At 46.3% G+C, this 27,213-nt stretch overlaps 1 protein-coding gene across 1 annotated transcript in view; it reads right to left on the bottom strand.

Annotated features, from left to right (window-relative positions):
* DPH6 (diphthamine biosynthesis 6) overlaps window positions 1–27,213 on the bottom strand; it is a 333,132-nt gene that overhangs the window by 153,487 nt on the left and 152,432 nt on the right. Inside the window, exons 6-7 of the mRNA XM_069209036.1 lie at window positions 6,948–7,009; window positions 1,441–1,535 (exon numbers count right to left, since the gene is read on the bottom strand). Of these exons, the coding sequence (XP_069065137.1) occupies window positions 1,441–1,535; window positions 6,948–7,009 (157 nt within the window). The remainder of the gene's footprint in view (window positions 1–1,440; window positions 1,536–6,947; window positions 7,010–27,213) is intronic.

The following is a 27,213-nucleotide window of genomic DNA, read 5'->3' as shown; positions in this document are numbered from 1 at the left end:
GGAGTCAGACACGGCTAAAATGAGAGATAAGCTTCACGGGCAATTGGTACTTGGCAGGAGGATGAAGGGTTCCTCGGGCAGGTACCTCTAGAAACAGCATCTGTACATGTCAGATAGTTCCCCACTCCCGGCCATGTCACTTCTTGGCAGCGAGTCAGATGAAGGAGCTCTGCCGTGCTATGCCGCTCGAGACAAACCAGAGTCGGTTTAATCTCATGCTGAGAATGCTTGCAAACAACCTGGTGCAACAAGTTCGAAACTGGTGGAGCGCCTCATTCATTCTTCCTTCCAGGGTTGGAAAAGTTAGCACAACTGAAAAGCACAAGTGCGCCTGTTTTTGAAATGACAGTACACAGTGTGGCTTGTGGTATAGATCCTTCATGAATGGCAGACATATGAAAAGGCCCATGGTGGGCATCTTAAAACCTCTGGCCTCGTCCAAATGCAACCGCCTGGCCTTCAGCAAAAAGGCAAGATCCACAGCCTCCCATACCTTGTTTAGTTCAAGACGTTTCTTGCAGACTGTAAAGCCAGCTCTCTCGCTTCTGATAAAAAAATTGGCATTAACTTGAAGAAAATTTGTGGTCAACTGTAAAGGTTTCAAAAAGCTAGTGGCGAATGCTTATCTTTTTTTAAGGACATTAATATATGTTTTATCAAGTAGATTCATATTTATTTATATCTATTTCAAAGAAGTGTTGCATAGTTTGCAATGATGTCAAAGAAATGTGGATAGTATAACTTGTTCAGGAGCATTTAGGGCCTGATTTAGATTTTAGCGGACTGTATACCGTCACGACGACGGATAGCCTGTCTGCCGGGATATAAATCCGATTACATCCTACGGGATTTATATTTCGGCAGACGGGGTATCCGTCACCGCTGTGACAGAGTAACCCATCCGCTGACATCTAAATCAGGCCCTTAGTGTTGTTGAGCCGTAGCACGTGGTAGGAAGCAGTGTGTACAAATTACAAAGACATGTTGATTCATCTGTATCAATTTCAAGTGAGTGGGGAATCAACTGTATCGACTTTTCAGAGACATTTGAGGTAAAATGTAACAACTTCATGGAAGCTCCCAGTCCACTGTACCTACTTCAGGGAGATCTGGGTTACTTGTTGACAACTTCAGGAGGAGTTATTCTAATTTTTATTCAGAGGGTTTTGACACGATTCAGAAGTTTCATCAACTTTAGCAATACTTACCTTAATTTGGAAGTATTTGGCCAATTTCTGGGAAACATGAGACAACTGGGAAGGGTGGTAGCAAGGTCAGCTCACTTGTGGCGAGGGAGAGTCGCTCTTATTTGGGGAGACGTTTGACATCTGCACTTTTATGAAGCCCCAGCAGAATAGATTACTTAAATAAAAGGTACTGCTATAGGCAGCCCAAGGCAAAGTAACGGAACCTCAAACACAGAGACGCAATGAAACTCACACCACAATCCTCTTCTTGAAGAGCGGGCAGTCCAGCGTGAAGGTTTCATACTCGCCGCCCTCGCCACATACGTACACTCCGTACTTCTTGGAGAGCTGAAAATAAAGGCAGGGAGAGAATAGAATGAGTAGAAAGCATGGTGCATCAGCGACTCGCAGCAGAGCTGGGACAGAGTCACCCAGGGTAGCACAGACCCAACTCCGAGCCACATAAGAAGTGCCATTTTCAACATTCCCACCAGAATTATCGTTCGATTACCAGACTTACCTGGACCCTCCCCCTAAGAGATTTAATTAGATTAAATCAATGTAAGCCGTGAGGAAGTGAATTCATTTGCATATGTGCCTTAAAGCTTGCGCGTGTTTTATGAACATGTTAATGCCCATGTGTGCTTTAATGCGTGTTGTTACATTTTACTAATCACTTGCTATTGTTTTGCACCAGCTTGAACACCACAAGTCTCTTTGCATTACTGCACACTTACAGGCATTTTACATTATTCTTCATTGCGCTATCCTGTGTAGTAAACTGCACACTTTGCTGAACCATTCAGTAAAGCGCAATCTTGTTCTCAAGTGGGCACAACGAAGCAAAGATTTTAGAAATAGCAGAGTCTGGCCTTGTTGATGTTAAATGTTTCTTTTCACTAAGGTCTTCTCGCATTCTTCTCACAAGAAGATCTTGTCGTCTGCGTATTAGTGCCTATCTGTAGGTGTTGTTTCTGTCACGTGCCTTCGCTTCCATTCACTTGCATTGAGAAAATGTGAGACAAGTGGGATTTTTAGCAAAACCGACTTTTCCTCCATTTTGTTCTCAAAATTTACAATGTGCAACTTTAGCAAAGTCTGCAGAGTTTGCACTGTTTTGAAAAAAAGTTTTCACTCTGCACACCCCTAGTTATTTAATAGAGGAATTCTACTCTAAAACACCGTCTGTGGAGCACTCCATGGTTTACACCTATATTTCTTGCCATTTCGATCCGCTATCTGCTGCTCCCATTACTTCCAACTTTATTTCAACCCTCACCCCATTCCTCTTCCTCTGTACACTTTACTTCAAACTTTGTCCCTTCTTGACACGCTGCACTTTTTTGCTGCTATCCCACCCCTATGCCCACATCTATATGTTCATTCCATGCACTGTTCCCTCCTCTCCACCTTTATTACCATTTCTCATCATCTGCCACTTCTTGTCACTTTCTGCAAGTTTACATCTGTTTTTCTCTTCCTTAGCTCCATTCCAATCCACCTGCCTTCTTCCAGTTGGTTTCAAGGTGCCACTGGCAGGTGTTATGCTTTAGTTAGAAGCCAGGGGACATAGCTTAACCCAGTCACAAGCAAGTGACCCAGTGCTATTGAAAACAAAGCACCCAGAAGCCTACATTGCCTGAGTTCTTTTCTGAAATGCAGCCATGATGTACCGGGCCTGATGCATAAAGGGCTGCTGCTCCAGATTCTGGGTGCACTGGTCTTGCCTCCTTACTGTTTCTTTATTGCATTTCTCAGCTATCAGTCTGGCAGTGTATTGTCTCCTTGTGGTCTTTCGCCAGAGGAAACACATTTTGTCTGCCAGGAATGGTGGGCATCGGTCACCACTCATATTACAGGTCCTAAAGTTGACACTGACTTTTAGCGGTATATCCAGGGTCCACTGTGCGCCCACCAGGGTAAGAGGGATGGGATCACATGCCTTCTTTCCTTGGATGAGACATCAGCTACACTTTATGCGTAAAAAGGACATTATCACCACTGAGGAGTGATAGGAACAAGGCGCCAGTGTTAAGAAGTCTGCTTTGCGGTGGTAAAGTGGAAGCTGCTTGTGGTGTCCTAGTTGTTATAGAGACATCAAGGTTTGATTGGCGGAGTGTGTTTCAAGGGAGAGGTAACTGCTGTTGAATTGTCAATGTTTTGATGGTTTCCTGTGTTTTGAAAGTGCGGCTGGAGTTGGTGAGGTTGCACGGTGTTTCTGCAGGCATAACGAGTTATGGTGTAAATTTGTCCACGTTCACGCTGTAGAGCTTTTTCCGGGTTTGAGTTTTCTGGCGCTATGAGGTTGAATTTGTCCTTATTCTTGTTCAACATTGAGTGTTCTCTTACCAACCACATCTGTATGATGGAGAGACTATTTGGCATAGTCAGTGATCACGATTATGGAGACATTTGGGTGGAGTTGGGTGTTGCACATGTACAAGTGAATCCTGATTACATGATTAGCATCGAGGACCCAGAACAGTTGAATGTGCAAGAAACCTTGGTTTCTTACGAGACTCCACAGGTCACTAGCAGCCAATGTGGTCTAGGGCTGCCTATCTGGATGAGTTTGTGTTGATCGAGTAGATAGACCAACAACCAGAAATGTGCAGTGTTGATGAATTCCATGTCCAATGATAGGACGTTGATATGGGCTTGCTGGTCAACTGTGCAATGATGGGCATGTTCTGCAGTCTAGCAATTGGCATATTCATTAGTCCAGCTATGGGAATATTGAGTAGTCCAGAGACGGGCTGATTCTACGTTGGACAATGGGCAAGTCCTGCACTTCATTAATGGGAATGCTTTAAAGTTCAACAACAGGCATGTTCTGCCGTCCAGTAATGATCATATTCCATAATTGAGTGATGGGCATGATCTTCAGTTCCACAATGGCATATTCTGAAGTAAGTTTACCAGCATAGTTTACCAGCATACTGTGCTTTGCAGCAATGGGCCGTGATTGGAATGGCCTTCGGGTCCATGATGGGTGTGTCTGGTAGTCCAACGATGAACATATTTTGCAGACCAACAATGGGAATGTCCGGTCCATCAATGAACATGTCCTGATAATGGGCATGCTCTATAATTCAATGGTGGGTATGTCATGCAATTCAACAATGGTCAACAATCCTACTTCTAAACACACTGAAAACCTCATTTGGATATTTGGTTCTGGCCTGGAAAATGTAACGCGCTTCTAAATAAACAATTATCTCGTTAGCCAAACCCCTGGGGCTTTACTATTGACTCCTGATGCATTTAGAAATATTGCCAGAGTATAAGTCTAGTAGTGGCAGACATTTTTCACTGCTAAGCCAATGCAGGCAAAAGGTGTGGTGGGTGTCTTTAAATGGGCACTACCCGATAACAGTAACTAGGAATCCTTTACAAGAGGCGTGGCCTATATAATTAAGGGTGTGGCTTAAAACATGCAAACTAAAGTCCTGTGCTTCCACTGGTGTGCCATCCAACCAGTATTGTGGTACTTCTCTATAAGTTTGCTGTTACATGGAAGAACTATCACAAAGTACAAGACATGCAGTTATTACAAGCCAAACCTATTGACTTTGCCTGAGCCTGTTAGCAGTTTCAGATAAATGAGCCACAAAAATATTTTGTTGTGAATAATCGGAATTAAACAAGTTTCAATTCTAAAACTAAGCGACTGTGATTTGTTCAATACTAACGGGCGGTGGAAGTGGTAGTGGTCTTCGGAGTTTCTCTATCACCACACTCCTTCCCTTCACACGACCTTCCTCTGCCGCCTCTCTGCTAGACACGCCCTTCTTCTCCCCACATCTTTCTATACCCCTGCATTTTTTGCACCTCACATCTCATCATTCTCCTCCTCAGCATCCTCTTTTCAGTCTCCCACATGTGCTTCCTTGCATCTTCTTCACGTCACCAACCCCCAACGCACATCTAACTTGCATGCCGTTGCTTTACTTTCGCCCTGTCAATATTTCAGCAGCTGTGTGCCTCTTTTATGTGAATATGTGATGGAACAACTAGGTCCTAAACAACGACAGCCTGAACCACTGCTGCTAAACAACTGAAAAGTCTCTACAACGAAGTACTGAACAACTACTGTCTAAACAACGATTTTGCCTGAATAACAATTGCCTGAACAACTTATTTTAAGTTAAGTTTTTCTTTTTTTTATGGTTTATTAGTTGTTTAGAATTTATATAAACACTTATATAAATTCTAAACAACTAATAAACCATTAAAAACAAAGAAAAACGTACTTTGAAATTTGTTGTTCACGGAATTGTTATACTGAACAACTACTGTCTAAACAACGATTTTGCCTGAATAATGATTCCCTGAACAACTAATTTTAAGGTAAGTTTTTCTTTTTTTTTAAGGTTTATTAGTTGTTTAGAAGTTATATAAATTCTACACAACTAATAAACCATTAAAAAAAAGAGAAAAACTTACCTTGAAATTCGTTGTTCAGAGAATCGTTATTCAGGTAAACTTGTTGTTTGGACAGTAGTTGTTCAGTACTTAGCTGTAGAGACTTTTTAGTTGTGTAGCAGTAGAGGTTCAGGCACGTAGTGGTTTAGGCCTCGTTGTTCAGGATGTTTCCCTTTTACGCACTTTTGCTTAGAATCACAGTTACCTTTGTCACGTGTCTACCGTGCGACCTGAAGAGAGGCCAAGGATTGGATGAGCAAGTATTCTGAACAAACTGGCACTGCCTTTAGCCTAAACTCCGGAGCTGTCAATCATGCGCCATCATGAACACCCACCCACAACCAGAAATCACACACACACAGCTACTGTGGACTCACAGTAGGCACTATGCAAGAGTAATATGCTGCGTGAAAAAATACTACAGAAACACAACCACCTGGAAACGGCGGACACTCCAAGGGAATGCTAGATGAGGTAAAACATGTGAAATGTAAACAGGAACCACATCTGTGACATGGATGACATTAACGGTTCTTAGAGTCACAGTTCACAAATCAATCAGTGTTTTTGCATGAAAGGTTAAGAAATTAAATATGAGGCCTGATAGGGACCAGTTTCAGGGTCAGTTTTTTTATTACCGATGGGTTTGTGACCAGGGGGGACCCGCCCCACTTATAGCCCTGGGTGGAATGATGCCCACTGCAGAAATGTGTGTAACCTGCAGCTCACTCGTGCAAATCCCAACGCGGCAGGCTTTGACATTCATCATTCATTAGCGATACAGTGAATAATATCAACTTATGATGTGATTGCACGGTATGTCAGTCACAAGAACTCATTAAAACTTGTTATTCACACTTGCCAGGCATCCCGATCACTTCCATGGACCATCCCTACCGCTCCTGAAACCCTTGGATACAGTTTTTGTTTTTAAACTGGGTAGCAGCTAGCATTCGTGCAGCAGGTACATTAGCACCGGGGCCTACAGGTATGAGGGGCCCAGCTCCCCACACTCATGCCTAAGCGTCGTGGGGAGGGGTTCACCTAGTCTGCATGGGCGCAGGTACCTCCCTTGCCACGTCACGGCTTCAAGGCGCCACCATTGTTGGAGAAGGAGTGAGCTTCCCCGAAAGGAATTCCGCAGTTTGACCCCTGGTGGGGGTATCACGCAATCCTAAATCGAGGCACGCAACGTCGTGAAAGCCAAGGGGCGGGAAAGGCAAGAAGAGGAATGGCCCCGGTGAGGTGATGGCGAGAGACGGCTCCGGTACTCCCTGAGTGGGGGCGCGTTCCCCGTCGTGCCCCGGCACGCTCGCGCCATTAGCGCCGGCTTACCTGCATGAGGTGCGGCCGCACCTGAGCCAGGCCCCTTCCCAGATGCTTATCGGGCTCCAGGCCTGTCAAGAGATGAAACAAAAACACTTTCAGAGAGGGCACCGCCGCCTCGGCAGACATCAAGCGCATGTTTCTCTCCCTCCCCTGGACCCGCGGCCCAGCCCGGTGGCAGCCTCACGCACACCTGTGATGACGTGGCCGGGATCCAGGACAGGTTGCCATCTTTGGGCCGAGGTGCATCACCCCACCATGATACATCATCACTGGGCTTTCACACAAGGCACAGCGCAAACTCGAGTGTCTCTAATGAGCACAATGTTACATCATACCTGCAACTCACCTGCAGATGGCGAGTGCCACCCTCATAGCTTCTGGTCACCCGCTTGAGCAACAGAATGCCTCCATGGACTTTAATTGTATCACACAACTCATACCTATATCACTTCCCCAAAGTGTTCATTCCTCGTTCATGTAAACCTACCAGAAGCCCTGCCCTAACCTACAAGGTTAACTATCCAAAAGGACCAGGAAACTGTTTGGTTTCCTACATCGGCGGCAGCAGCAAATGTCGGGGTTGGGGGGTGACGACGGGGACAACGAAAAACAAAAAACACTTACCGTTCTCATCGTCACAGTCATCACCTCCAAGTACTGCCGCCTCGCTCCTCTTCTGGTATCCCAGCATTCACTGGGACACCAGCACAGGCTCCCTAGGAACCTGGTGCTGCTTTCATGCTAAACATAGCATGAAAGTAGCGTCGGGATTGGTCTCAGTGGCTCGGACTGCCACCCAGGCACAATCCTGGGGTCTGTGCAGTTTTCCAGCTCTGCTGTTTACACAGCCGGGTTTTAGAAACCTAAGATGGCCAGCCAAACACACATGTGCACTTAGGTGCACTCTCTCCTCCTCCCCCCTTCCACCTCCCGTGGCCCAGCCCCACCCCTCCCTGCAGTGCTAGCTGAGCCAGCAGATGAAAAATAAAACAATAGTAAGCTATTGTTTTTTTTTTTTTTTTTCATCTCCTGAGTCTTGGCCAGGGGGGCGACGCCCCTTCGCCATTGCAGAGGAGCCGCCCCTGGTTTCCTATGAAAACCTTCACCCACCAAGGTTACTAACTCCTAGGTGGCATGCCTCATCATCGGGTCCATCCTGTTCCCCTGTGGAACGAGGCGTGCTGCGACCGATGGATTACATGGGAGCACTTATTATGTAATCCATTATCATGGTATATGAATAGTGCTCCCAAGTAATACATCGGTCGCAGCACACCTCGCTCCGCAGGGGAACTGGATGGACCCGATGATGAGGAATGCCACCAAGGGGTAAGTAACCCTGGCGGGTGAGGGTTTTCGTAGGAAACGTAACAGTTTCTGCGTCCTTTTGGTGAGATAACCTTGTAGGTTAGGGCAGGGTGTCTGTAAGGTTTACATGAACGGTTCTGTGGGAGGACAAGCCCCTTATTTTTCCTCTCCACTCCTGCTAAGTTTTTGAAGTTCATTCCTCATTCACTTTAACAGCTCACTCTCTTCAACACCTGACAAAACCTGCATTCTGGAGTCAAGAGGTTTTCAGCTATGGTTGCTTCCAGCTAGAAGATTCAGATATTATCTTACAAACATGACAGGCTGAGTTGGCCCTGCTGGGATGAAACACACAGATTTAAAGCACCCTCACCAAAGTTTGAAGTTAACGTTCAATTTAAATTTCACATATTTGCTACATGACGTTATCATCCGTGCTGGAAACATCTAACAGCTTGTGGTTAATGTTTTCACCCATGCCCTTTGCACACCCATGTATAAATCTAGAGATTTCTGGAATGTTCCATGTGTCTGGAACAAGGAAGGAGATCCTGGAATACTTGGAGGGAATCCTGAAGAAAACTTTGGAACACTGGAGAGTGTTCCAGAATATTGGGGTGATAGTGGAGGGGTAGAAGGTTGCTCTGAATTACTTCAGCTGTATTTTGGACTCTATGGGGGGAAGATAGAGCATGTCCTGGAGTATCCAGCTGGTTTAATGCAACACGGTGTCCTGGTTTTATGCAGTGTCCTGGAATCTGCTGAAAGTTCTGGAATACTAAAGGATTGAAAATGCGACATCATTTTCTAGTCCAGTGATTCTTAACCTGTGGTCCGGGGACCCCTGGGGGTCCGCGAAGCATACTCAGGGGGTCTGCCATTGCTTAGAAAATGAAATAATATTAACATATTAATAAACGGATATAAATAAACAGCAAAATGTACAATTAACATTTTGAAAACATTCTGTAAATGTGAAGCAATTTGAAACTGGAACATAAAAATTAAGGTAGTATCCTCAGAGGGATCCGTGGAGCAGTACGAGTGCATCAAACAGAATATAGTATGGACGATGACTAGCCTCAGTTGAATTTTTAAAAATCCAACCTTCCCATTTAAATTTTTAAAAAAATGCGTTTGTGAATTAAATACAATATTTCTTAATTTGTATACTTGTTTGATGAATGCTAGTTTTCATATTTTTTTGTGGTTCAAGTTATTGAAAATGCTCAGGCGTGGGTCACTGGCTTACAGTAATTACTCAGTAGGGGGCCCCGGATTCCAACAATGTTTCACTGGGGGCGCCGGTATTCAGCAATGATTGAGTGGGGGTCCGCAGAAGTCAAAAGGTTGAGAACCCATGCTCTAGAATATCAGAGACCATTTTGTTTTTTGGGGAGTTTTTTCTGGAATGTGGTTCAGTGCGCAGGAACGTGGGAGCGTGTTCTCTAGACGACCAATCTGAATAAGAGAAAGGGTTTGACTCCTCACTGGAGGAGACTGTTTTGAGGTCTTTGGAATACCAGGTTAACCCCAGGGATAGCAGCGTTTTCACGCTTCAGCAACTCCAATCTCTCCTTCATTGCCCTTCTTTCATACTGCATCTCATCAACATCCCCCGGCTCCATCACCCTCCTCACACCCCCACCACCAATGTTTAATAAATGAATAGGGAAGAAATGCATTAAAGCCACATTTTCAAATGAATTAGGGAAACAAGCATTGGAAAAGCTGGTGTTAGGAGGCAGTCTTTTGGATTTGTCAACGCTTGTTTTGCATGCCTTTTGCAAAACTCTGTTGTTGATCGGGAATCTGCTAGGCCCTTATTATTAATAATAATAATTTTAAAAAACACAGCTAAAAGAAACAATATATTTTGGGTCTCAAGAAGCATACATTTCCATAGTAGTCCCCAGTACGTTAAATGGAAATATGGAACTGTTGGTTCTCATTATTTAGCTTACCTGTTACAGGTACTGGTCCTCTCCCTTTCACATTAAAGAAGTGCAGGTCCTCTCCCTTTCAAATGAAAGAGGTGCAGGTCCTCTCCCTTTCAATTTAAAGACATGCAGGTCCTCTCCCTTTCAAATGAAAGAGGTGCAGGTCCTCTCCCTTTCAAATTAAAGAAGTACAGGTCCTCTCCCTTTCAAATTAAAGAAGTGCAGGTCCTCTCCCTTTCGAATTAAAGAGGTGCAGGTCCTCTCCCTTTCAAATTAAGGCAGTGCAGGTCCTCTCTCTTTCAAATTAGAAAAGTCCAGGTGCTCTCTGTTTCGAATTCAAGAAGTACAGGTCCTCTCCATTTCAAATGAAAGAGGTGCAGGTCCTCTCTCTCTTTCAAGTTAAAGAAGTGCAGGTCCTCTCCCTTTCAAATAAAAGAAGTGCAGGTCCTCTCTCTTTCAATAAAAAAAAGTGCATGTCCTCTCTCTTTCAATAAAAAAAAGTGCATGTCCTCTCTCTTAGATTAAAGAGGGCAGGTCCTCTCTCTTTCAAATAAAAGAAGTGCAGGTCCTCTCTCTCTTTCAAGTTAAAGAAGTGCAGGTCCCCTACTTTTCAAATGAAAGAAGTGCAGGTCCTCTCCCTTTCAAATTAAAGAAGTGCAGGTCCTCTCTCTTTCAAGAAAAAGAAGTGCATGTCCTCTCTCTTAGATTAAAGAAGTGCAAGTCCTCTCCCTTTCAAATGAAAGAAGTGAAGGTGCTCTCCCTTTCAAATGAAAGAGGTGCAAGTCCTCTCTCTCTTTCAAGTTAAAGAAGTGCAGGTCCTCTCCCTTTCAAATTAAAGAAGTGCAGGTCCTCTCTCTTTCAAGAAAAATAAGTGCACGTCCTCTCTCTTTTAGATTAAAGAAGTGCAGATCCTCTCCCTTTCAAATGAAAGAAGTGCAGGTCCTCTCTCTCTTTCAAGTTAAAGAAGTGCAGGTCCTCTACCTTTCAAATGAAAGAAGTGCAGGTCCTCTCCCTTTCAAATGATAGAACTGCAGGTCCTCTCTCTTTCAAATTAAAGAAGTGCAGGTGCTCTCCCTTTCAAATGAAAGAGGTGCAGGTCTTCTCCCTTTCAATTTAAAGACATGCAGGTCCTCTCCCTTTCAAATGAAAGAGGTGCAGGTCCTCTCCCTTTCAAATTAAAGAAGTACAGGTCCTCTCCCTTTCAAATTAAAGAAGTGCAGGTCCTCTCCCTTTCGAATTAAAGAGGTGCAGGTCCTCTCCCTTTCAAATTAAGGCAGTGCAGGTCCTCTCTCTTTCAAATTAGAAAAGTCCAGGTGCTCTCTGTTTCGAATTCAAGAAGTACAGGTCCTCTCCATTTCAAATGAAAGAGGTGCAGGTCCTCTCTCTCTTTCAAGTTAAAGAAGTGCAGGTCCTCTCCCTTTCAAATAAAAGAAGTGCAGGTCCTCTCTCTTTCAATAAAAAAAAGTGCATGTCCTCTCTCTTTCAATAAAAAAAAGTGCATGTCCTCTCTCTTAGATTAAAGAGGGCAGGTCCTCTCTCTTTCAAATAAAAGAAGTGCAGGTCCTCTCTCTCTTTCAAGTTAAAGAAGTGCATGTCCCCTACTTTTCAAATGAAAGAAGTGCAGGTCCTCTCCCTTTCAAATTAAAGAAGTGCAGGTCCTCTTTCTTTCAAGAAAAAGAAGTGCATGTCCTCTCTCTTAGATTAAAGAAGTGCAAGTCCTCTCCCTTTCAAATGAAAGAAGTGCAGGTGCTCTCCCTTTCAAATGAAAGAGGTGCAGGTCCTCTCTCTCTTTCAAGTTAAAGAAGTGCAGGTCCTCTCCCTTTCAAATTAAAGAAGTGCAGGTCCTCTCTCTTTCAAGAAAAATAAGTGCACGTCCTCTCTCTTTTAGATTAAAGAAGTGCAGATCCTCTCCCTTTCAAATGAAAGAAGTGCAGGTCCTCTCTCTCTTTCAAGTTAAAGAAGTGCAGGTCCTCTACCTTTCAAATGAAAGAAGTGCAGGTCCTCTCCCTTTCAAATGATAGAACTGCAGGTCCTCTCTCTTTCAAATTAAAGAAGTGCAGGTGCTCTCCCTTTCAAATGAAAGAGGTGCAGGTCCTCTCCCTTTCAAATTAAAGAAGTGCAGGTCCTCTCTCTCTTTCAAGTTAAAGAAGTGCAGGTCCTCTACCTTTCAAATGAAAGAAGTGCAGGTCCTCTCCCTTTCAAATTAAAGAAGTGCAGGTCCTCTCCCTTTCAAATTAAAGAAGTGCAGGTCCTCTCCCCTTCAATTTAAAGAGGTGCACATCCCCTCCCCTTCAATTTAAAGAGGTGCAGTTCCTCTCCCTTTCAATTTAAAGAGGTGCAGTTCCTCTCCCTTTCAATTTACAGAGGTGCAGGTCCTCTTCCTTTCAATTTACAAAGGTGCGGGTACTCAGTTCCAGACGGGACCTACCCATTTAAATCACTTATAGTCCCTGCCAGCTTAAGGGAGCTACTCCGTGCAAATGTGCTGCTTGTGAAAGAGCAGAATGCCGTCACTCACAGTGAAGTTAGCCAATGGCTGAAATGGACTCACCCACTGCTCCATGCTGCGGTGCGCGGACGAAACATGTGAATGACACAGTAACAGAGTGAGGATGAACAGCGCTGGCTGGAAGCTCCTATGAGTATCCTTTACATATAATGTATGCATGAATGCGGTATAGGTATTGCACGAACCCACCCTAACAGCAGCAAAGCGTTGTACAGGGTGAAAGACGAGCATAAAGTCAACCAGTAATAGGCGAGGTAGCCGGTTTCTAGCCGGTACAATAATATTGGTAACTTGGTCTTGGCTAATGCAAGGTCTACAACCTGCAGGTTTAAGAGACACTTTTGAAGGAAAGTTGATGCAATAATACAATATTTTAAGGCTGCCACAGCAATCAAGTGCATAATTCTTCTGCAGCACAAAAAACATTTGTGTGTCCATCAGAAAAAAGGTGTGCCTGGAAGACACACTGGTGCAGGCCAGTAAAATGCTTGTAACACAATAGAAAAAGTGCCCATCTTGTGCCCCGGTTACTTGTTGGTTGCCACGGGGTTGGGGTAGTGTAACACAGCTGGAATTTCCTCACACCACGACCACAGTACAGTCTAGAGCCTGGAAAGAGGCTCCCAGAGAGCACAGGCAGGCGGAGGTGGAGATGGCCGTTGGTGGCAATTATGGCCCCGGGCGACCCCACTCTTATCTACCGCGAGATTATTAGACCAGGCTGCATCATTGTTAGTTTGCTTTTTAGAAGTTACCAGAATTATTATTGCGGCGGATGGAAAAGTAAGGCCCCTTTTCTCTTGGGGCTGGACGTTCCGCGTGCCAAGAGAGGCCCAGGAGCCCTGGGCTGGGACCAACATTTGCACACGTTTCAAGCAGTGAAATAAGCCCGCCATTACTTTCAAGGTCAGTCATTAAAGTCGTAAAACTGAATATTTTAATTGAATCCTAATTGCTTCCAGGGTTTGATACATGCACGGGAAGTAAAAAGCGACGTCAGGGCAGGAATGATGGCTCATGCGCCTTAATTAATTTCCCAAGTCTGCGCCCAGGAGTTGCAGTGGGATTTTGTCCCACCCACCCATCCATCCATCTATCCGGACTCCACCGGAGTTATCACCGCGGAGGAAAGTTAGGGATGGCGACACGCGGCACGAGATGCCGAGAGCGAGGCAGGGGTCTGCACATGGTGAGAACTATCAGACATGTAAACACACTTGTTTTTTAATAAAGTGCATTACCCCGCTCCGTGGCTCTAAAGCACGGATGGACTCCTGGACCGGTATCACGGAGAAGCAGGGATGCTTGCCAAATTGGCGCCACAGGCTCATGTCTAAGGGAGGAAGAGGTCAACAGAACAAGGATGAATTTCCCAAGAAGCGCAATGGCACAAGCGCAGGGCCACCAGAAGTCCACCAGCATGGGAAGGCGACTGTCTGAAACAGATGCAGGCAGACAAGGGTGGGTTTCACATAAAGCACCAGGAGTAGGCGTCTAGGGCAAGCAGAGGTCAGGTGAACTCATGACCCCAAGGGCATACATCCTATAGTTCACCAAAGGTTGGGTGCTACGTTAGCCAAAGAACAGACGGGAACCTGGCTAACATGGGTGGATTTCCGCCAGGGTACCACAGATGAATGCATAAGTGAGCTCAGTTGAGAATCTACAAGGAAAGGCTTGAATTTCTCATGAGGCACCACAGGTGGGTGCCTAAGAAAGCAAGCGATGGGGCGGGACTCTAGAGAAGAAACGATAATTTCCCATAAGGCACCAGGACTCACCATTGGTGTGGGCCAAAGCAAGCCAGCAATCAAGCGTAACTGAGGCACACGAGGCCAGATCACCCACAAGGAACCACAGATGGGTGCCTATACGAGACACTGATTGGTTGGAACTCTTACGTATGTATGCGTATGACATTTCTATAGCGCCAACCCAGCCATAAGGTGCGGAGCGCTGCGCTATACATGGTCAAATACAAGCGTGTAGTCAGCACGTGAGAGGACAGGGAGCTGGTGGTGTGGATGGTTCGTAGTTATGTGTTCTTTTAAGAGCTGCGTCGTCAACTCCTTCTGCTGGGGCGGTCCTGGTGAATTCTTGTCGACCAGGGCTTTGTCGCCCCTGCTCAAGAATCACTGTTGTGCCAGGAGGACTTAGAACGTCCCTGGCTAAGGCTGGAGGTGGCTTTAAACCATTAATACATTTATCGTGTATTGATCACACCATCGAGTAGCTTGGATTAGTCCTCGGACAGCAGAGTAGGGGAATGTACTTCAAAAGGAGCACGGTGGAGGAAGCTGGCTCGCTCGATGCATCTGAATGCATTACTGCACAGAGGGCGAGAAAGAGAGACGTGGAGAGAGAGAGAGAAAGAAAGAAAGAAAAAAGAAAGGAACAGAGGGAGAGAGAAAAAGACAGAGAGAGACAGAGAAAAAGAAAGAGAGAGAGAGAGAGCGAGAGAGAGAAAAAAGAAAGAAAGGAACAGAGGGAGAGAGAAAGAGAGAGAGAAAGAAAGAGAAAGAGAGAGGGAGAGAGAAAGAGGAAGAGGGGAAGGAGAGAGAAAGAGGCAAAGAGAGAGAGAAAGAGACAGAGAAAGAGAATGATAGAGGCAAAGAGAGAGAAAGAGAGCAGGAGAGAGAAAGAGAGCAAGAGAGAGAGACAGAGGGGGAGAGAGAGAGGGAAAGAGACAAGGAGAGAAAGAGAGAGAGAGACAAGGAGAAAGAAAGAGACAGAGAAAGAGATGGAGAGGGAGAGAAAAAGAGATGGAGAGGGAGAAAGAGAGAGAGAAAGAGAGAGAGAAAGAGGGAGAAAGAGAGCGAGAAAGAGGGAGAACGAGATGGAGAGAGAGGGCTGATTCCATGTGGGGAAGAAACCTTCCAGTAGCAGAGAGTACAAAGCTCCCCTTCAGGACACTCTTTGCTCTGCCACAGTGGGTCCCCTGAGACTGTCCCTTTGTTGCAGTTGTTTGATCAGGTTTGACCGTCTCTGCTGAAGCCCGTGCCTGGCACCGGATTTCCTATCTTTGTCCGCTAGGGACCCACGGCACGGGTCCCTTCTGCCACGGTTCCTTCTTCTGCACATCACGCTAGTGCTGTCGGTTCCCTTTGTTAACTTGTAAAGCTAGCTGGCACTAGTAGTAAGTGCGCTTGAGAATTCTAGTTTCAGGGTTCTGGGAAGGAACCTCTCTCCACAAGGCAGGGAGCTAGGACTCACTTCTGCCCTCTAACTCTTTACTCTGGCTGGACCTGGCAATCAGGCATTAAAGGACAGGGTTTCCTGCACAGCAAAGGTCCAACGTTAGCGCGCAGGGACTGATTCCATGGCAGATAGTCATAATTCCCACATGTAATATTTACATACAATAATGCAGTCAACAGGTATCTTGGAAATGTGGCTTGGATCCTGCCTTCTTGGGCCAGTGTTGGATGGACACCTCTGCTGTAACGTGGGCACAAGCAGTCTAACAAAGCACAAACGGAGAAGGCCGGGTTAAACGCGAGGTTACTGCTTCACCAGAGAGTGAGGTTTTCTCAATCACTGACAAGTAAGCAAAGAGTCGCCAGTGACATTCATAATATGCAACTGTTCTTAGTGCAAGTTCATTGGGAATAGCATGGAAACCTAGTTCAACTTTGAAATTCGGTGTATTAATTACGCAGTTTAGGACTGAGCTACTAGGCTCCAAAGGCCACTGACGGAGTATTTCAGGCCTCCACAAAGTCTGATGGCGCTGGCAGAACAGACTCACAGTGCACCTGCACAGGTGTGATGAGCAGCTATGGGCTGTGCAACCCGGAAACTTGGGGGAACAGAGAAGGTGAGTCTTTTATTTCTAAGTCATGATTCTAGGACACTGCAATGCCTGCAGGTGACAGTCAACAACGCATCGCATGTGGGTAACATGCACGGAAACACTGCCTGGAGGGCACCATTCACTGCCTGTTGGAGACAACCAGAGAATCACTGTAGAACACTTCACTGCCTACGTTTAACCACAGAACCACTGAATAGGACACTGCATCACCAACGTGGACCACAACCGCAAGCTTGTTGCATGTACTGCACTACAACACCTGAGCGCAAGAACCACAGAATCACTGCGTAGAATACTGCATCACTAACGTGGACCACAACCGCGAGCTTGTTGCATAGACTGCAATACAACACCTGAGCGCAAGAACCACTGCATCACCTACGTGGACCACAACCGCGAGCACGTTGCATATACTGCACTACAACACCTGAGCCTAACAACCACAGAATCACTGCATAGAACACTGCAACACATGTGGACCGCAAGCTCGTTGCATACACTGCACCCAACACCTGAGAGCAACAACCACAGAATCAATGGATAGAACAGTGCATCAACTGTGTGGACCACAACCACGAGCTTGCTGCATGTACTGCACTAAAACAACTGGCCGCAACAACCACAGAATCACTGCGTACAACACTGCATCACCTTCATGGACCACAACTGCAAGCTCGTTTATTTTACTGCACTACAACACCTGAGTTCAACAACCACAGAATCACTGCATAGAACAGTGCATCACCTACGTGGAACACAGCCGCAAGCTCATTGCATATACTGCACTACAACAGCTGAGCGCAAGAACCACAGAATCACTGCGTAGAACACTGCATCACTAACATGGACCACAACCGCGAGCTTGTTGCATGTACTGCACTACAACACCTGAGCGCAAGAACCACAGAATCACTGCGTAGAACACTGCATCACTAACATGGACCACAACCGCGAGCTTGTTGCATAGACTGCAATACAACACCTGAGCGCGAGAACCACAGAATCACTGCATCACCTACGTGGACCACAACCGCGAGCACGTTGCATGTACTGCACTACAACACCTGAGCGCAAGAACCACAGAATCACTGCATAGAACACTGCATCACTAACGTGGACCACAACCGCGAGCTTGTTGCATGTACTGCACTACAACACCTGAGCGCAAGAACCACAGAATCACTGCATCACCTACGTGGACCACAACCGCGAGCACGTTGCATATACTGCACTACAACACCTGAGCCTAACAACCACAGAATCACTGCATCACCTACGTGGACCACAACCGCGAGCTTGTTGCATAGACTGCAATACAACACCTGAGCGCAAGAACCACAGAATCACTGCGTAGAACACTGCATCACTAACATGGACCACAACCGCGAGCACGTTGCATAGACTGCAATACAACACCTGAGCGCAAGAACCACAGAATCACTGCATCACCTACGTGGACCACAACCGCGAGCACGTTGCATGTACTGCACTACAACACCTGAGCGCAAGAACCACAGAATCACTGCATCACCTACGTGGACCACAACCGCGAGCACGTTGCATAGACTGCAATACAACACCTGAGCGCAAGAACCACAGAATCACTGCGTAGAACACTGCATCACTAACGTGGACCACAACCGCGAGCTCGGTGCATAGACTGCAATACAACACCTGAGCGCAAGAACCACAGAATCACTGCGTAGAACACTGCATCACTAACGTGGACCACAACCGCAAGCTTGTTGCATAGACTGCAATACAACACCTGAGCGCAAGAACCACAGAATCACTGCGTAGAACACTGCATCACTAACGTGGACCACAACCGCGAGCACGTTGCATATACTGCACTACAACACCTGAGCGCAAGAACCACAGAATCACTGCGTAGAACACTGCATCACTAACATGGACCACAACCGCGAGCACGTTGCATAGACTGCAATACAACACCTGAGCGCAAGAACCACAGAATCACTGCGTAGAACACTGCATCACTAACATGGACCACAACCGCGAGCACGTTGCATAGACTGCAATACAACACCTGAGCGCAAGAACCACAGAATCACTGCGTAGAACACTGCATCACTAACGTGGACCACAACCGCGAGCTCGGTGCATAGACTGCAATACAACACCTGAGCGCAAGAACCACAGAATCACTGCGTAGAACACTGCATCACTAACGTGGACCACAACGCGAGCTTGTTGCATAGACTGCAATACAACACCTGAGCGCAAGAACCACAGAATCACTGCGTAGAACACTGCATCACTAACGTGGACCACAACCGCGAGCACGTTGCATATACTGCACTACAACACCTGAGCGCAAGAACCACAGAATCACTGCGTAGAACACTGCATCACTAACATGGACCACAACCGCGAGCTTGTTGCATGTACTGCACTACAACACCTGAGCGCAAGAACCACAGAATCACTGCGTAGAACACTGCATCACTAACGTGGACCACAACCGCGAGCTTGTTGCATAGACTGCAATACAACACCTGAGCGCAAGAACCACAGAATCACTGCATCACCTACGTGGACCACAACCGCGAGCACGTTGCATATACTGCACTACAACACCTGAGCGCAAGAACCACAGAATCACTGCGTAGAACACTGCATCACTAACATGGACCACAACCGCAAGCTCGTTGCATATAATGCACTACAACACCTGAGCGCAAGAACCACAGAATCACTGCGTAGAACACTGCATCACTAACATGGACCACAACCGCAAGCTCGGTGCATATACCGCACTACAACACCTGAGCGCAAGAACCACAGAATCACTGCATCACCAACATGGACCACAACCGCGAGCACGTTGCATAGACTGCAATACAACACCTGAGCGCAAGAACCACAGAATCACTGCGTAGAACACTACATCACTAACATGGACCACAACCGCAAGCTTGTTGCATAGACTGCAATACAACACCTGAGCGCAAGAACCAAAGAATCACTGCATCACCTACGTGGACCACAACCGCGAGCACGTTGCATATACTGCACTACAACACCTGAGCCTAACAACCACAGAATCACTGCATAGAACACTGCAACACATGTGGACCGCAAGCTCGTTGCATACACTGCACCCAACACCTGAGAGCAACAACCACAGAATCAATGGATAGAACAGTGCATCAACTGTGTGGACCACAACCACGAGCTTGCTGCATGTACTGCACTAAAACAACTGGCCGCAACAACCACAGAATCACTGCGTACAACACTGCATCACCTTCATGGACCACAACTGCAAGCTCGTTTATTTTACTGCACTACAACACCTGAGTTCAACAACCACAGAATCACTGCATAGAACAGTGCATCACCTACGTGGAACACAGCCGCAAGCTCATTGCATATACTGCACTACAACAGCTGAGCGCAAGAACCACAGAATCACTGCGTAGAACACTGCATCACCAACATGGACCACAACCGCAAGCTCGTTGCATATACCGCACTACAGCACCTGAGCGCAAGAACCACAGAATCACTGCGTAGAACACTGCATCACCAACATGGACCACAACCGCAAGCTCGGTGCATATACTGCACTACAACAGCTGAGCGCAACAACCACAGAACCACTGCATAGAACACTGCAACACATATGTGGACCGCAACCGCAAGCTCTTTGCATACACTGCACTACAACACCTAAGAGCAACAACCACAGAATCACTGCATAGAACAGTGCATCACCTATGTGGAACACAGCCGCAAGCTCGTTGCATATACTGCACCACAACACTTGAGCGCAACAACTACAGAATCACTGTGTAGAACACTGCATCACCTACGTGGACTGCAACCGCAAGCTCTTTGCATACACTGCACTACAACACCTAAGAGCAACAACCACAGAATCACTGCATAGAACAGTGCATCACCTATGTGGAACACAGCCGCAAGCTCGTTGCATATACTGCACCACAACACTTGAGCGCAACAACTACAGAATCACTGTGTAGAACACTGCATCACCTACGTGGACTGCAACCGCAAGCTCTTTGCATACACTGCACTACAACACCTGAGAGCAACAACCACAGAATTACTGCATAGAACAGTGAATCACCTATGTGGACCACAACTGCAAGCTCGTTTATTATACTGCACTACAACACCTGAGTGCAACAACCAGATAATCACTGCATAGAACAGTGCATCACCAACATGGACCACAACCGCAAGCTCGTTGCATATAATGCACTACAACAGCTGAGCGCAAGAACCACAGAATCACTGCGTAGAACACTGCATCATCTACGTGGACCACAACCGCAAGCTTGTTGCATATACTGCACTACAACACCTGAGTGCAACAACAACAGAATCAATGCCTGGGAAAGGGCACTGCATCACCTGCGTGAGACAAACACAGACTAACTATCTGAATGACACTGCACTGCCAGTGGGACAACCACTGGTTGTAGGACACTGCATCAGCTCTGTCAGATATCCACAAACTCACTGCCTGGAATCACTGCACTGCGTCTGCGTGATGACACCAGAATCACAGTCTGTGGGCCACAGCATCACCTGTGCAGCACTACTGCAGAACTATTTATGGCACTAAGCGGGACAGTCCCTTGATTACACTGCACTGTCTCTCCAGTGGGTGACCACTGCATATTGATCGCCTTGTAGGACACTGCACTGTCCCTCCAGTGGGTGACCACTGCGTATTGATCACCTGTAGGACACTGCACTGTCTCTACTGTGAGTGACCACAGCGTATTGATCGCCTGTAGGACACTGCACCGTCTCTCCAGTGGGTGACCACTGCATATTGATAGCCTGTAGGACACTGCACTCTCTCTCCTGTGGGTGACCACAGTGTATTGATCGCCTGTAGGACACTGCACTGTCTCTCCAGTGGGTGACCACTGCATATTGATCGCCTGTAGGACACTGCACCATCTCTCCAGTGGGTGACCACTTCATATTGATCGCCTGTAGGACACTGCACTCTCTCTCCAGTGGGTGACCACTGCGTATTGATCGCCTGTAGGACACTGCACTGTCTCTCCAGTGGGTGACCACTGCGTATTGATCACCTGTAGGACACTGCACTGTCTCTCCTGTGGGTGACCACAGCGTATTGATCGCCTGTAGGACACTGCACTGTCTCTCCAGTGGGTGACCACTGCGCATTGATTGCCTGTGGGACACTGCACTGTCTCTCCAGTGGGTGACAGTGCATATTGATCACCTGTAGGACACTGCACTGTCTCTCCAGTGGGTGACCACAGCTATTGATCACCTGTAGGGCACTGCACTGTCTCTCCAGTTGGTGACCACTGCATATTGATCACATGTAGGACACTGCACTGCCAGTAGGAGATAACTATAGAATCTTCGCCTGTAGAACACTGCGGTGACCATGACCGGCAAACAGAGAAGGATGTGATGAGACAGAATCACCTCCGTCTGTAGGGCACTGCATCTCACCTGAGTGAGACACTGCATCTCACCTGAGTGAAGCAGTGCCTAAAGGACACTGTGTCAGCTCCCCGGTGGCTGTCTGTATGAGGGTACACCTACACCAGTAGGCTCACCCACCTCTGCAGACACCACTTGGAGTCCTGGGGTCGCCCACTCCATCACCCAAAGGAAGACACTACATCCCCACTGACAAACCTCCACAGAACAGAGGCTATGAGAGGAGGGGGATACGTATATCTAGGCACATCCGGTGGACTATGTCCTGCCTCTTCTCGATGCACAGATCCTATATGGACTTCAATGTAACTTTTTCTTTTGTAGTGCTAATGCTTCCTTATTGCAGACCTTCTGAGGCCTTCGTGTGATACCTTTTAAGCAAAGTATTTTATAATGTTATGTGTGAAACTTTCCCCCATCCCTCTGCCAGCACGTTGCGCCCATCCAGCTCATATTAGTCTCATGTCACGACATGACATCTTGAGTTCCACTTCCTTGAAAATAACTCCAACAGTGTCCCTCTCCACCGTGGCCCCATCCCTCCAGTGTACATCCATGCTTCTGGCCTTCTCCTACGAAGGGCACTCTAACCAAACCATCATCTTGGTTACTCTTTGGTGGACTTTCTAATCTGTCTTTATCCTTCTGAAAAAGAGCTTCTGAACAGAAAAAATACTCCTCCGGTGACTTCCATCACTAGACAATATTGCAGCTGTGATCACCAGAGCTGGGAAGAGCACACAGAACAGTGGAAAGTACCGCAGTAGACGCTGCATACACCAGTGAACACCACACCGCAGATGTGACCTCTAGAACTTAAGACAAAACTCCAGATGTCGGGTCTGGCAGCTAAGAACATATTTCCAGTTGTAGCATACAGAACTGGACAGGCGATACTCGTAATAATTCCAGGTGAACCTCTGGAACTGCAAATCGTACTCTAGATGCCACTCGAAGCACTGGGCACACTCCTCCAGGCGTGTCCTCCTGAGCTGGACACAATACTCAAGATGTGGCCTTCAGAACTAAACAGAACTCTCCAGGTCCTACAAATGTGGTCTGCAAAACTAGGCAGAACTCTCCAGATCCTTCAGATGTGGTGTACAAAGCTGGACACAACGCTGCAGAAACAGCACCAAGAAGAGGACACAGTACTGCAGGTGTGGACACCACAATACCTCCAAAGTGGCCTCCAGCACTGGGCATACTCCTCCAGGCGTGTCCTCCTGAACTAGACAAGATATCCAAGATGTGGCCATCAGAACTGGGCGAGAATCTCCAGATCCTACAGATGTGGTGTACCAAACTGAACACAACGCTGCAGAAACAGTACCAAGATTGGGACACAGTGCTACAGGTGTGGACACTACACTACTCCCAAAGTGACCTCCAGAGCTGGACACAGGACTCCAGATACCTCAGGTGTGATATAGAAACTAAGACAACACTGCAGAAGCAGCACGAGGACTCGACACACTACTCCAGAAGCGGAGGGCGGGACACAACCCCTGCGGTGAAGGCTGTTCATGTAATCTTAGGAACTGTGCATCTGGCTCTCTCACACTTTGCAAGGACAGGATGCGGCGTAAGGGCCTGAGCTGCTGACTTCGCAGCTGGGGGAACCAGGTTCGAGTCTCGGCTTCTGCTCAACATCCTGTAATTCTGGGCAAATCACTTAATCTCCCTGTGTCTACAACTCCAGTGCCTGGAGACCCTCACGGGTCATTTGCAGCACTTTACAAACTCTGGATTATCATTATTATTCATCTATCACACCGCTAAGCGCTGCGTCGTATAACACGATAACTGCCCCTCTGTGGTCATCACGCACGACATGGAAACATTTCCCACGTAGGATCAAAACAAAAGAAACACCCTCCCAACCACACAACCTACGCAGGGTAGTGTGCTACCCATCAAAGCAAGTGCTTTGAAGCCCCGCAGAAGGGTACTAAGTGCTATATGTTACACGACTCTCCATAAAATTCAGCTCCGACCAAGACAGTCATAGAAAGTGCAGGTTTTAAAGTTTTAGTCCACGGGTCTATCTCGGAAGGGTCCAAGCGCCCATGCCCACCTGCGCTTCTGCAGCCAATCACCCACCCTACAATCTATCCTTCACCCCCTCCCTCCCTCAGCCCAGGAGGTGAGCAGGTAACCCAGGCTTCCCTGCTACCTGAGCCCCCTCACAAGCCCCCACCCCTGCAGCTTACCTCAATAAAGCTCACCATGATTAGGCAGCGGCCATGTGTCCCCTGGGGCACAAGGGCCCATTAGAAGTGATCCCGTCTAATTAATCCTGCCCCCGGGCAGGTGAGAACCGCACTCCGATAAAGATCTTTCCTTTTACCTGTCGCCAAAAAAAACACAGCAGTGATTTTCGATCTAATTACTATCTTCAGCTCGGCTGGCCCTCAGCTCCCAAAACCAAGCTGGAACAAAAGCGCCCTTTGTTAGCTGTGCGGCTCCAACTTTTTCTGTATGCATTTTTAGATGAAAAGATATGTCCCCCTGCTGACAGAGATGACCCCTCCCCGTCTGTCATCATATTAAAATCCCTGTTAAAGGCACCTGCCCGTCCCTCCTTTCACTAAATCCGAAGGAACTCGGTCCTGCGGAAGTAATTTGTTACAAAATGGACCTCATGAGAAGATCTACACAAGGCCCAGGAGGGCCCCACCCCAGGGAAGAAATCAGGGTCATAAATAAATTCCTCAGTGAGAACACCGGCGCAGCTGCCTCCCTCTCTCCATGGAACAAATTATTGTTATATGCCCCCCCCCTCCATGAAACAAATTATTGTTATAAAAACATTCCCTAACAAGAACATCACCCACCTTTCCAATGGGTCACTGCCTATGGGGTAAATTGTTGTTATACGAACATTCCACATACGCATGGTTTATCTCCCTCAGAGGAATAAATTATTGTTATAAAAACATTCCCTAAAAAGAACATCACTCACCGCCCTATTGGGTCCCTCCCTTTGGGGTAAATTACGGTTATAAGAACATTCCCCATATGCACGGTATAGCTCCCTCCACGGATTACATTTTTGTTATAAGAACATTCCACATCTGCGTGGTATGTCCCTCTCCGTGGAATAAATCATCCTTTAGAGAATATTCACTGACATGCACATCTCTCACCGCCCAATGGGTCCCTGACTATGGAGTAATATACTGTTATAAGAACATCCCTCATACACATGAAATATCACCCCCATATTCATGGTATATCCCCCCCTCCATCGAATAAATTATTGTTTTAAAAACAACTCCCATATGCGTGGTATGTCCCCCTCTATGATATAAATATTGTTATAACATCCCCAAGAACAACACCTCCCCCTCTGATGGTTGGGTCCCTCCCCATGGAATATATTATTGTTTCAAGAATAAACTCCCAGAAGGACTCCCCACTGCTTCAGCTGAAACGTGTTATTTGAACACCTCCTCCCTTAAAGGAGAAATAATTGTTGTAATACATGGGATTCTGCAACCCGTTTAAAAAGCTGCCTCTAATTCCTTTCTAATAGGCAACTTGTGACCACCCAGTCGCCTATTGTGAAGAAATGATGTCAGAAGTTTAAGGTGATAACTTATTGCAGTTGAGTTCTGACGTCACAATGCCCGGGAGGGGGAAGACGAGTCAGGTAATTAAAGTAGCAGTTTAAAGAACGGAAAGGCAGCTTGGCTTTTCTGTCTTCTGCTGTGTGTTCTTCTACCTGCACAATGGCAAGAAGAAAGGCGATATTTGTGGCAACCTGTTAATTTTTTACATCCCTAGTAATTACAGAAACATTAGGACCTTTCTGAACGTTTCTACATATTCTGAGCTACTGCTCATAGAATGACTTCTAGTAAACGGATTCTAAAATCTTCTTGCAACAAATAACTAACATCTTTTATGATGTGTCTAATTTTGCAACAGAGATTCTATTTTTATTCTTCATGTTTGCAAATATTCTCTCTCTTTCATATAAAAGAGCTACACGCTAATGATTTAAATGATTTAAGTGATTTGTGGGAAAGCTGATGATTTGATCATGTATTATAAGGGTAAACTACCCCTCCCTAACGCGATAAGGATATTGGAAGTTAGCTTGGAGGTTCATAACCTTATCCCGGAAGCCAGCCTCCAACCTCGTTCCTCTATATCAGAGGTTCCCAACCTTTTGACTTCTGTGGACCCCCACTTTATAATTACTGGACCCCAGGGACCCCCAATGAATCTTTATTGAAATCTGGGGACCCTCTACTGAGTCATTAATAAATGCTGGGGACCTAATCTGTTAATAATATTTGATTTTCAAAGCAGTCGCGGACCCCCTGAGGAGGCTTCAAGGACCATAGGTTGGGAACCACTGCTCTATATAGTCATTGAACTATTTGGTGATTTGCAATATCCTTATAATGTACAGCGAGGGGTACTTTTTAGAATACTTGTGAGCCTCCTTTACTTAAACCAAAGCTTGTCTCTAAATTTTCTTATTACAGTCAAGTTGTGATGTGACCTGTAATAACCAAATGAGGAAGCTGCTCAATTGTAATAAGTTATTACAGTTGAGTTGTAACTTTATAAAGCCAGCTACTAGAGTCATAAGCCGAGAGTAAAGGAGTTACAGGAAAAGTAGTATCTCTCTATGCGTTTCTACAGGTTTTAGGCTGCAACATTTTAAATCTGATTTTCATTCAGCTGACTCAAATAAATTGTTGCAACAAATTACTGTTTACAGTGGGTTTAATTTCACACAAGAGATTTCACTTTTATTCTGCATATTTGCAGGCATACTTCTTTTATATGAAAGAGCAAGGCACGCTGAATTTATGCAGTTTGTGGGAAAGGAGTAGGTGTGACCATGAATTAGAAGGAATAAAATACCCTCCGCGATATGTTGAAAATATATTGCAAGTCATCTATGAGCTCCACAACCTGATAAAGATACCCTTTTCTGTTTTGCAAGATGTTACTAACATTTCCCTGATAAAGAGCCTGATTTAGATAGTGGCAGACGGATTACTTCACAACGGTGACGGATATCCCATCTGCCGAAATCTAAATCACATTATGTCCTATGTGATTTAAATTTTGGCAGACGGCAATACTGGCGTTAATATTGGTGGACAGGTTGCTCCGTCACAATAGTGATGGATATCCCATCTGCCGAAATCTAAATCCCATTATGTCCTATGTGATTTAAATTTTGGCAGACGG

The sequence above is a fragment of the Pleurodeles waltl genome, chromosome 9 (genome assembly GCF_031143425.1).
Source record: "Pleurodeles waltl isolate 20211129_DDA chromosome 9, aPleWal1.hap1.20221129, whole genome shotgun sequence".
Classification (NCBI taxonomy): Eukaryota; Metazoa; Chordata; class Amphibia; order Caudata; family Salamandridae; genus Pleurodeles; species Pleurodeles waltl.
Note: the sequence above shows the minus strand (reverse complement) of the source record. Positions and strands in the feature narration are given on the sequence as shown.